The 12,580-nt window shown below is 45.8% G+C and overlaps 1 protein-coding gene and 1 long non-coding RNA gene across 2 annotated transcripts in view; one reads left to right on the top strand and one right to left on the bottom strand.

Moving 5' to 3' along the window:
• Nucleotides 1–3,615, bottom strand: part of LOC114941953 (uncharacterized) — a 3,755-nt gene extending 140 nt beyond the window's left edge. The window contains exons 1-4 of the long non-coding RNA XR_003821733.2: nt 3,446–3,615; nt 2,350–3,336; nt 477–2,288; nt 1–407 (exon numbers count right to left, since the gene is read on the bottom strand). The exon at nt 1–407 is cut by the window's left edge and continues 140 nt beyond it. This is a non-coding gene — a long non-coding RNA (uncharacterized LOC114941953). The remainder of the gene's footprint in view (nt 408–476; nt 2,289–2,349; nt 3,337–3,445) is intronic.
• LOC146723040 (uncharacterized) lies at nt 225–3,201 on the top strand. The gene is made up of 2 exons (XM_085483311.1): nt 225–3,085; nt 3,174–3,201. The coding sequence occupies exons 1-2, from the start codon at nt 225–227 to the stop codon at nt 3,199–3,201; spliced, it is 2,889 nt and encodes a 962-aa protein (XP_085339437.1).
• Nucleotides 3,616–12,580: the final 8,965 nt, after the last annotated feature.

Below are 12,580 nucleotides of genomic sequence, written 5' to 3'. Positions count from 1 at the left end.
AATGTTATAAGTCTTGTTCAAGTAATTTGTAATTAAGTGTGTATTGAAATTAAACTTTTTTTAATACAAAAGAAAGGGTGACTTATCCTATTGTGTCGCGCGATCCTCTCTCACGCAGCGCGTTCGCGAACATATTTTTGGTCCTTCGAGCCGGATCCATCGTGCCGGCATCCGCAAGTTTGTGAACGTGTCTCTTGGTGCGGTCAGTGAGCTCGTAGTTCGACATGGATGTGAACACCTTGATCGATTGCCAACGTGAGGTCCAAGTCCGTATTTCACGCTCCGTGGAATACTTGAAGAAGCTGGGCACGACCAACATCACCGCCAGTGCCGTATCTACGCGCATCAGGATCCTAGATCAGCTGTGGACGAAATTTGAGGCCCAGCATGATCTCATTCGCGCGGCTCTGAAAGAGAAGTTTAGTGACAGCGAATACTTCAAGTCGGAGTTGCATGGAGATACTGAAAATCTTTACGTGGCACAACGCAGTATCCTGGATGGCTACGCTGAACATTTCCGGAAGCCAAACGTATCTCCATCCGTCGACGTCGCATCAAAGTCGTCGCTGCCGCGCATCAAGTTGCCGCCGTTTTCTGGCGCCTACACTGATTGGCCGTCATTTCGTGATCTCTTCCTGTCCGTTGTGAGCAGCAATTCCATCTCAAACATCGAGCGTCTTCACCACCTCCGCTCGTGTTTGACAGGTCAGGCTGAAAAATTGATAAGATCACTACCTGTCACAAGTGACAATTACGATCGCGCTTGGGCAATCTTGAACAAGCATTACGACAACAAAAGAGAATTAATCCGCTCCAACTTTGCCACGTTTACCGCCGTGTCAAAGATGAAGGGAGATACCGCCGAGGAGCTGAGCCGCATCCACAACGCTGTCACCGCCGCCATCAATGCACAGGAGAGTATTGGACGTCCTATCAACTCGCACGGGATGGACCTGTTCAATCACCTGGTCATCGAATTGTTCGACGCCCGCATTCGTCTCGAATGGGAGTCAGCCACGTCAGACTCCACCGAACCACCACAGAACGAGGCACTTCTCGACTTTATTAGTCGACGGGTATTGACCCTCAACGCTGCACGACCGAGGAGTGTCACAAAAGGACCTGGAGAGGCATCGCGATTCGCCAAAGCGCACGTCACCAGACATCAAGGCACAGATTCGCCTCATTGTGCACTGTGTCGTGAAAAACATACACTGATGACCTGCAAGGAGTTCAAGGCCAAGACCGCGGTCGAACGGAAAACATTCGTGGAGACCAACCGACTGTGCTTCAACTGCCTGGGCAATCACTTCTTGTCACGGTGTCAATCGAAGAAGAATTGCCTCACTTGCAACGCACGACACCACACCATGCTGCACGGGGCATCCACGTCATCACCGTCCGCTGAGGCCACTTCACTTGCCACCACACTGGCCACCTCACGGCAGTGTGAGAGTCACAAGGCCGTCCTTCTTGCAACTGCCCGCGTCGCGGACCGCTACGGATCACCACACGAGGTTCGAGTCTTGATCGACCAGTGCTCCGAGGTGTCCATCATCTCTGAAGCGCTGGCTCAACGTCTTCGTCTTCCTCGAGCTTCAACAAATCTGTCCATCTTTGGCATCGGAGGGACTCGCTCTGGATCGGCTCGTGGCAAGGTCACCCTGGACATCACTTCCGACGTGACCAACGCCGAGCTTTGCGTGGTCGCCTTTGTGTTGCCTCGCATCTCACTACAACAAGGCACCGCTCAACGCGAGAATTGCAGCTGGCCTCACATCCAAGGACTCCGGTTGGCTGACCCGCGGTACCTGGATGACGACCCTGCGGAGCTACTTCTTGGTGCAGAGGTCTACTCGTTAATTCTTGAGGAAGGCCTTCGCAAGGGCGACTCACGCATGCCGATCGCCCAGCAGACCAGCTTGGGATGGATCCTGTCCGGAGGCTACGACTCAGCAGTCACCGACGGACATCGCCGCACGTTTCAGTGCACCGCCGACAACGACCTTGCTGACCTGGTGCGACGATTCTGGGAGCAGGAACGCGAGCCAGCAGCTGGGATCGTGCTCACCGCCGACGAAGCCAGATGCGAGGACCTCTATGTGCGCACAGTCACACGCACATCCAGTGGAAGATACGTGGTAAGGCTGCCATTTGCCTCACCGCCGACATCACTCAGCGAGACTCGTCGACCTGCAGAGCGCCTCCTGGAAGCGATGGAGCGGAAGGGAGCCCGTGATGCTCGGTTCGGTGATCTCTATCGAGACTTCATGGATGAATACGAAAACCTGCAACACATGGAGAAGGTTAGTACGTTTACGACAGGTTCTGGTCCCAGGTGCTACTTACCGCATCACGGGGTCCTCAAGGAGTCGAGCACGACCACGAAGCTCAGGGTTGTGTTCAACGGCTCCCAACGCACACGGTCCGGAGAGTCGCTGAACTCGCACCTCCTCACTGGAGCTAACCTCTTGCCAGCACTCGCTGACGTCTTACTCCGTTGGCGTTGGCATCGGTACGTTTTCGTCACGGACATCGAGAAAATGTACCGACAAATTCTTGTTCATCCGGAGGATTGTCGCCTGCAAACCATCCTGTGGCGCCACAACAGCTCAGACAACATCTGCGAGTACGAGTTGAAGACCGTGACCTACGGACTGGCGTGCGCACCCTTCCTCGCCATCAGGACGCTTCACCAACTTGCTGCAGACGAAGAGGCACGATATCCACGCGGAGTCAGGGCGCTGCGACAAGACTGTTACGTCGACGACGTGGTCACCGGTGCTGACAGCCTGGCGGATGCCATCAAACTCCAACAGGAACTACAGAGTCTCTGCATGGCGGGCGGATTTCCTTTGCGAAAGTGGGCTGCCAACAACCAGCAGGTGCTCACCGGAATTCCGCCGGAACATCGGCTTCAACGCGGACCGCGCTCGTGGGAAGGAGAGAGCCACGCCACCCTGGGTCTTCGATGGCATCCTCAAGGGGATTGGTTCTCCTTCACCATACGTCCGCGTTCAACCACCGACCTCACGAAGAGACGAGTCTTGGCCGAGACAGCTCGACTATTCGATCCGATGGGCTGGCTAGCGCCTGTCGTCATCCGAGCCAAAATTCTGATCCAGTCTACGTGGCTTCAACGGCTGGATTGGGACTCTCCGCTGCCTGATCAGGACGCACACCGCTGGAGACAACTGCTGAATCAATTTCCGTTGCTAGATCACATCCGTGTGGATCGTTGGCTCAGCACCGGAGATGACCAGTCGCAACTGCAGCTCCATGGGTTTGCCGATGCATCGGAGCGAGGATACGCCGCCGTCGTATACATCCGCAACGCTGCAACAGAGAAGACATCAATTAATCTGCTGATGGCAAAATCGAAGGTCGCACCAGTCAAGCAGGTGTCGTTACCTCGATTGGAGCTTTGTGCCGCCGCATTACTCACCACGCTCATGTTGCATGTACGCACTACCCTCGGCTTGGCTGCTACGCCGGTGCACCTGTGGTCCGACTCCAAGGTCACTCTTCACTGGATTCGCGGACACTGCACCCGCTGGAAGACCTTTGTTACCAACCGAGTGTCGCAGATCCAGACCCTGCTTCCAGACGCTCATTGGAGACACGTCGCCGGACGAGAAAACCCTGCAGATTGTGCATCGCGTGGTGTTACACCTGAGGACTTACGCAATCATAAACTGTGGTGGACAGGACCTACCTGACTGTCAGGAGACGAGGCTGCCTGGCCTGGTGCAGACATCGACGTCCCAGAGGATGACCTCCCTGAGCAACGAGTCACCAGCCTGGTAGTCAAGGCGCCAGTCACTACCGAACCGGACCTTCTTCTGCGGTTCCCGACGCTGCAACGGCTGCTGCGAGTCACTGCGTGGTGTCGTCGATGGCTCAACCCGGTAAGACGTGACGCCAGACCTGGCCGTCCATTGCAGCCTGACGAGCTGGACTCCGCGCTGTTTCGATGGCTGCGAGTGGTGCAGGCGCTCCACTTTCCGACGGACGTGGCCGCGGCCTCTGCTGGACGCACTACTCCACCGCGAAGCCACCTGGTGAAGTTGAGTCCGTTCCTCGACGATCAAGGCGTACTGCGCGTCGGAGGACGTCTCAAAAACTCTCAACTTCCGCTCGACGAGAAACATCCGATGATCATTCCGGCGGCATCCTGGCTGACTCGGCTGGTGATCGATTCCTGCCATCGACGGACACTGCACGGAGGTGTGCAGCTGACACTCGGCCTGCTCCGCCTGCGCTTCTGGGTGCCTCGAGGAAGAACCGCCGTCAAGCAGCAGCTACATCGATGCGTTACCTGCACTCGATGGCGTGCTGCCACGCCACAGCCTCAGATGGGTAACCTTCCTCGGGACCAAGTAACGCCAACCCGACCGTTCCTCAGCACCGGCGTGGATTACGCAGGACCCATCCTCCTTCGGACCAGCAAAGGACGTGGACACCGTGCGCACAAAGGGTACATCGCAGTCTTCGTCTGTTTCTGGTCGAAGGCCACTCACTTGGAGGTCGTCTCCGACTACACCTCCGAGGCTTTCATCGCCGCTCTGCACCGCTTCGTCTCCCGCAGGGGCCTCTGTGCTGAGATCTACAGCGACTGCGGCACGACATTCATCGGGGCAGATCGTACGCTGCGAGGTCTCTTTGATGCAGCGACAGCCGAAGGTCATCGTATCGTCCTTGCCGCCACCGCTCAAGGAATCCGCTGGCACTTCAACCCGCCAGCGGCCCCGCACTTTGGTGGTCTTTGGGAGGCTGCAGTGAAGTCGACCAAGTTCCACCTCCGTCGGGTAATCGGCGAGACCACCCTCACGTTCGAGGAGCTGAGCACACTCCTCGCCCAGATCGAAGCTTGTCTTAATTCTCGTCCATTGCAGGCACTCTCAGATGACCCAGAGGACGTCTCGGCGTTGACCCCCGGTCACTTCCTCGTCGGGGCGCCGCTACTTGCTGTGCCGGAACCGTCATTGACACACAAACAATTAACGGTATCACAACCGTTCCGCCGAATAATTATTTTCAGTGAGCATGCGCGGCTTACCACGGGCGCCTCTTTTCACCAATAATTATCGCAATCGCCCGCGCGCGCATGCTTTCTGCCAGCCGTCTTCCGTTAATTTTGACAGCGGCCAATAATGAGCTGTGCCCTCGAGTCACCTCGAGCACACTTAAAATTGCTCGCAATAATTGGCGCTTCCCGAAAAAGTGAGTTTTCTTCGGAAACCCATAAAAGAGAGCTCGCACCCGAAATCCGCGCCTTATCGCTTTCCGCAGTGACCGCATAACGCAAAACCGCATATTATTTTGATCCGCTAAACTCTCGTTGACGACCGCCGCTTATTCCGCACTTTGTTCTCGATTATACTTTCACTGAAATATTTAAATGTTATAAGTCTTGTTCAAGTAATTTGTAATTAAGTGTGTATTGAAATTAAACTTTTTTTAATACAAAAGAAAGGGTGACTTATCCTATTGTGTCGCGCGATCCTCTCTCACGCAGCGCGTTCGCGAACAACATATATATTGTGTGTAAGTGTGTGTATGTGTATAAACAGGCCTATCTATAATAATTATAATTGATTATAAAGTAAATAATTCTTTGTAATAAATGATTTATATAAAAGTATTTTAGAGATTGAATACATAATAATACTATTATTATCAAAACAGAGCAGTAGTTAGATAAGAATAAATTATATAAATCATTTATTTATTACAAAAAATTATCTACTAAAACTTTGTAATTATTATATTCATAAAAGATTTTTATATATTTTTAGATTATAAATTTAATTATTTTTACTTTTGTAATGTACAATATTTTAAAAAAATTATTATATACGTGTGCATATATAAAAGAATGCAATGTAGAAAAGAGAAAAGAGACAGATAGATCGATAGATAGATAGATATAGATGATAGATAGTTCGATAGATAGACAGATTGCTAAATAAATCAATAGGTATGTGTATATATTATATATATGTATATATATATATATATATGTATGTGTATGTATGCATATATAGAAAATGTATATAAATAAACTAACCTGTACATCCAGCCCTTCTTGAAGGAAACTCTACGTTTCGAAAGGGGCAAATGTTTGGCGTCATATTTTCGTCCCATGATGTGGACAACACATAAACTCAAGTATACGCTGCTTTTTACGCGTATGAACGTGCATAGCACCGCGCGACGTGAGTGAGGCGTCGCACAGTAGATCATATCAACGTATAATACGCGCGGATTACTGTGGTACATACATACTACTGATACCGCGCAAATACGAAAGATCTGACGCGCATTTTTACGTACATAATAAATCGGAATATTTGATAAAAAAATATATATATAAAATATATGATGAAAATATATATATATATATATATATATATATACACATATAACATATATAATATAATAATAATAATACATATATAATACACATATAACATAATATTGGCATATTATATCTACATATTTTTAGAAAGCATATTTTCTCTCTCTCAAATCATTCGCATACAATTATGAACGAGCAATTTGAAAGAGAGAGAGAGAGAGAGAGAAAGAGAAAGAGAGAGAGAGAGAGAGAGAGAGAGAGAGAGAGAGAGTATCAGAAGCACGGTCGTATACACATCGTGGTCAGAAGACAAGACAGCATGAGAGAGACGAAGATAATATGACTGTCTGTTCTTGTCTAACTGCACGATTGCAGCTCCATCTATCGCGACATCGCGCAACTAATTTTCTGCTCTGTATTATTCCCAAATGTCATTTCGCACATACACATGTGAATGAAATATTCCATAACCAAGATCTTTTTTATTAGACTTCTAAACTTATTTCTGCAAGCTCACTAATATTCCTTTATGCAATCTTTTCCGCGAAGTGGTCTTATTTTGTACGTATAAATTGTGAAACTTTTATACAAGCAAATATTGTTATGACGTGACGCGAGAAGCCAGAAAAAAAACTCGTATTTAAAAATTTTTTGTCTTTTTATCACAAATTGAGACAGCTTCGCAGTTTATTATTGTATTAACTTTAATCGTGGAAAAGCATTTGTTATTCTATTAACGCAATAAAAACTTCTTGGTGTTGGAAAATATAATTGGTTCGGCCGATAATAGTAGACCTCCGGCATCCCCTTAATGAATGATTTGACTGTTGAGTTTTTAAGATGGTCCTTCGAGCTTCTATGTATGATAGATTGTCTAGTGCCATGACTCTGTTAATCTCAATGTTTAGTTTAAATTTGAGGCAATCACGACTGAGAGTATGGTGACTTTCCTTACAGTTCACACAACTAGGCGTAGCTTTGCATGGGTCATTGGGAGAGATGGGGTAGAGGCCTCCACAGTTCAGACAAAATTCCTGTTCCGCAACGCAGCTTTTACTAGTATGCCCCATTTTACCACATTTATAACATCTTCTGATAGAAGGGATATATATTGAAACAAAGAGATTAACTTTCCATAATTTAATACTTTTGGGAAAATCTTGATTTTTAACCTCTATGCATACCGACTGGGAATCCACCCATTTTTTAGTTGTTGAGTCCTTTCTCTTTAGTCTAAACACATTACTTATTCTCAGTCCAGGGTTCTCTTTTTCCAGGACCGCTGAGATTTCTTCTAGAGGAATGTCAATAGGGATGCCTTTGATTACACCCTTACGGAAAACCATGTACTTAGGGATGAACAACGTTAAGCCTAATTCTTGAGCTATCTTGTTGCGTATAGCTGAATTTGCCTTCTAAAATGTGTCAAAAGATAATTTCCACGTATTCCACGAATGGAATTCCACTGACGAGAATTTTATATTTGCTTTAGTGAGAAGTCTTGAGGCTTCGATGATGGATATAGACTTTGCGATCTTCCTGTCCCCCAATTTTCTTGCATAAACTACAAACGGTGCTTCGCTGTGTCGGTCATACCAGCTGGTTGTATAGAGTTTCACTTCCTGAGTTCCTTGAAGAAGCGGTCTTGTCCTTAAAAAAGGCCTTAGAAGAGTTTACCGATACTTTTGAGGAATTATTTTCTGATTGACATGCTTGTTGTAAGGAGTGAGTCTCCAAATTATCTTTTTTATTATTAGCTTTTGTTTTCTTACTTTCTTTCTTAGCTTGATCTTCAGGTTTTGTTGACGGATATGTCAGTCCCTGGGCAGAGGAAGAATCATCCGAAGTCACAGGTCTAGCTCTTCGATTGTCTCGTATATCCACTATATATTTCATTATATCATTTTGCGACATATTCTGGGGGAGATTGAGCTTACACAAATTCATGGTTTTAATTTCTTCATCCTCTTTATTGTAAAAATAGTCTGAATCAGAGGACGGGAGAACGACGTCTCTCCCACCCTGAGACGGTAGCGTGAGGTTATCTATTGTGACAGACCGTATTTTCTGATTCGGTTTTTGCGGCGGATTAGGAACAAGGGACGCGCTATTCTGCATGAACGTGTTGCTGCAAAAATGCAGAGAATTCCAGAAATCTGTTTTTGTGTGTTTCATAGATTTTGAAAAGGCATTTGATAGAGTACAGCATGCACAACTGATCGAAACAATGCACCGGATAGGATTGGATGATCTTGATATACAGTTACTGAAAAACTTATACTATAATCAAATAGCGACATTCAAGATCGATGGAGATCAGTATACCAGCTGCGTACCCATCAAGCGCGGCGTTCGTCAGGGATGTGTGCTGTCTCCGCTACTCTTTAATGTTTATTCCGAGATGGTATTCGGTGAAGCCCTAGAGAATCGCGAGGAGGGTGTGCGAGTCGGGGGGGAAGTCGTTAGTAACATACGGTATGCCAACGATACGGCTCTCTTGGCGGAAAGCATGGAGGACCTCCAGGAGTTGGTGAGAGATGTCAGTGAGACCTGCACCAGATATGGGTTGTCTATCAACACGGAAAATACTAAGTTGATGGTCATGAGCAGGGAAGGGATAAACCCTGTTGGACTCAAAATCATGGGGAGAGATATCCAGTGTGTTCACCACTTTAAATACTTGGGTGCATGAATAAATGAGACGGCCAGCCCGAACGAGGAGATTCGAGCAAGAATCGAGATTGCGAGATCTGCTTTCACTCGAATGAGGAGTGTCCTGTGTTGCCGATCCTTAAATTTAACAATCCGTTTAAGGTTGCTCCGATGCTACGTGTGGTCGAGCCTTCTTTATGGCTGCGAGACTTGAACGCTGAAGGTATCGATGATGAATCGTCTTGAGGCGTTCGAGATGTGGTGTTATCGCAGAATCTTTCGAATATCTTGGATTGACCGCGTGATTAATGAGAGCGTATTGCGTTGCCTGCACGCAGGTAGGAGGCTGCTGGCAACGGTGAAGCGACGTAAGCTGGAATATTTTGGCCATATGCTGCGTGGTCCCAAGTACGAACTCCTACAAACCATCATGAAAGGAAAAATCGAAGGAAAAAGAAGAAAAGGACGAAAAAACCTTTCGTGGTTGCGGAACATAAGAGCCTGGTCCGGACTGAATGTAGAGGAACTTTTCCGGGTTGCCTCGGATAGAGAACAGTATAAGGAACTGGTCGATGGTCTCCTACGCTCGGAATAGCAAGCAAGGAACGAGAAGAAGAAGTATCTTCTGATAATTTTTCTTGCACTAGATGTGAGAGCGGGTGAGTATGACTCACACAAAGTCTTGGACCGAGGACCGGTCCAGAGTAGCAAAAAAGATCCTTAGGAGGTAAAGATATGAGAGAAAAGACGATAATTTGAGCACCTTGCACAAACTGCTTATGTATAATTACGCGCCAAAAACCGCTCTCGTTCTTCCTGCTCTCCCTTGTGCCACCTCTGGCTCCCTCTCTCGCCTATCACTGCTACTATGCTTCCTTCCTTACTGTCTTTTCCTTCCTATCTTATCGACCCTCTCCTTTCTCCTCCTCTATTCCTTTCTTCTTTTTTTTCCACACACAATTTTTTTATGCTCTCCTCTCTTGCTTCTTTCTTCCTATATTCTTATCTCTGTTCTTTTCCTCCTTTTTCCTCTCTTACTCATCTTCCCTTCCTTTCTCCTCCTCCTCCTCCTCCTCCTCTCTTTCTCTTTGGCCGTGCGTCCTCCCGTGACATCTGCCACGTGTACAACTGTTCCACAGCCATCTCCTGCTCTTTCCCCTTTTCTTTCATGCACTTCCTTTTCCATCCTCTGTTTCTTTTCCAGCTCTTTTTTTTCCTTCCTCCCTTTTCTTCCTTTCGCTTCCTTCTTCCATTCTTCCCTGCATGTCCCCTTTTTACCGTGCGTACCGTGCATGCTTCCTCCACGTGTCCACCATTCTACTACCTGTCTTCCTATTTTTCATTTTTCGTCACTTTTCCTTTGCTCGTTTCCTTTCCCTTTATTTCCTTACTTTCTTTCATTCGTCCCTCCTTCCTCCTCACTCCCGCACATTTTCTTCCTCCTCTTTCACCTCACATTGTCTTAACTTTTTCGGAGCACTCTCTCACAACGTCCTCTCACTTTCCGCCATCTTTCAAATCCCCTTTTTATATTTTAATTTATTAGATATATTATAGAATTAATAAAAACATTTTTATTAATTTTTAAAGATTTATTTATTTATATTATTATTTATTTATAAAAATTATTATTATTTATAAAAAAAAATTAAAAATTATAATTAAAAATAATCGTTCGGTTTCCTCTTCCTACTCCTCCTCGTCTCATTCCTCTTCCTCCTCTTCTCATTCCTCTTCCTCCTCTTTTTTCTCCATTTCCTTCGCGTGTTTCGTCTCTGTATTCTTTCCTACGCGCAGACCATTTATATCTATAAAGCATAGAAAGATTTTATTTATTTGATTTTTTTATACATATATATAACTGTTTATTTAATTTATATATTAATAATTAGAGAGACAATAAATCAGTGAAAAATGCCGATCTTTCTTTCATCCAGACCTTTGGCGATCTGTCTATTAATCCGTGACATAAGTATTCTTATAGGGGAATATCTGATTAGTTCCGCTAGTTATGCACTATCTCCAAGGTCCCTAGACGACGCCTGATTGGTCGCGTGGTTAGAACTAGATGCTTGGTTCTTGAGTAGAGGACTCCAGATCTGATGATCTTAACTATTAATACAAAAAAAGATAATTAAGTTTAAAGCAAATAATAATATATAATAGTTAGTAATTTTATTTCTACCTGGATATGAGTAGCACGCAATGATTATATTAAATAAAAATAGTAATTAGCTCTGTTAAACTTAATAATTGTAAACAAAGAAGGGCTATAAAAGCTATTAAACATAATACAGTTGACAGTTAATATTAATAAAATTCATTTAAACTAAATAATAAATACATAAGAAATAAACATTTTGCGAACGTTTCGGCTGACATTTCAAGCCTTCTTCAGCGCAATAAAATTATTTTATTATAAATTGAATTGTAATATTAAACATTAAAGGCGGTTATTAACAATGTCAAGATAATATATATATATATATATATATATTGTTACGTCCTCCAGACGTTCTCTCTCGAATCACTCGTACACTCTCACACACGCGGAACACGCCCGAAAAGGATAAAAACTCTTAAGGTGGTACTGAGTTTTAATATGAAAATCCAGTACAGAAGAACGATGCAATACAATAAGTAATATCCGCAAATACTCATTGGCCTCGAAAGCGTCTGCTTGATGCGTCAGCTAGACCAAATCTGTCATGGAGCCTAAAAACAACCACCGGGCGGTTGTCAATAAACAACCCCCCTTAACGATAAAGCTTCACGACGACACACAAGGGATGATATTCAGGGGGTGAAAGATCAGGGACGTAACACTGCCCCCCTCCATCAAGATCGTCCCGACAATCGATAACAAGGGCATCCATTTCCAATATTAATTCAAAATTCTGTGCTCCGATGTCGACTTATGACTCCAGCGAATATCTCTGTTCTACCCTGGGCTTCTGCCACAAGTTGCCGAACAATCCGCAATTCTGGATCCCGTCGCACATCCGCACAAACTATCTCCGTATTCCGATGTCAAACTTAGGATTTTGACGAATTCTCGTTCCACCGTAGATTCGTAGGCTCCCGCCGCAGGTCGTTGAACTATATTCGCCAATTCAAATCCACAGTACAACTGCATCAATTGTCGATTCCAGGGCACCGACGAGTCTTCCTGCCCTACTCTGGGCTGCTGCCGCAGGTTACCGAGCGACTCCGTCAATTTGGTCCCAATCGACTTTCAGAATTCCTTGAAGATAAGTCCCGGTCTCCCTACGTTCTCCGGTTCAGACAAAGGGGAGTATCTTCCGTGGACTTATCGTCCCTCATGGACTCCCCAAGTCCCTGTCTCGGCATTTGCCCAAAGTCCCGCGGGAAAACCACGGATCAAAAACCGCGGGCAAGACAGTCTTCTTAGAGTAGAATAAAGACGAATGAAGATTTTCTCCCTTGAAGACTAAGCTGGGAGATCAACTTTTCCGCCATTCAGGAAACTTTTCTCAGGTCAAAAACAAATCTCTTTCCAAATTGAAGACTCTATAACAAAAAATAAAATGTGCAGTAACTTATTCT

The sequence above is a fragment of the Nylanderia fulva genome, unplaced genomic scaffold (assembly GCF_048542155.1).
Source record: "Nylanderia fulva isolate GAGA-0341 unplaced genomic scaffold, ASM4854215v1 Scaffold240, whole genome shotgun sequence".
Classification (NCBI taxonomy): Eukaryota; Metazoa; Arthropoda; class Insecta; order Hymenoptera; family Formicidae; genus Nylanderia; species Nylanderia fulva.
The sequence above is the reverse complement of the archived record's forward strand: the minus strand, read 5'-3'. Positions and strand labels throughout refer to the sequence as shown.

Coding starts and splice junctions, on each gene's coding strand:
- LOC146723040 (XM_085483311.1), top strand. CDS start 225: ATGGATGTGAACACCTTGATCGATTGCCAACGTGAGGTCCAAGTCCGT. Junction 3,086..3,173: donor CTATTCGATCCGATGGGCTG/GCTAGCGCCTGT, acceptor CTGCCTGATCAG/GACGCACACCGCTGGAGACA.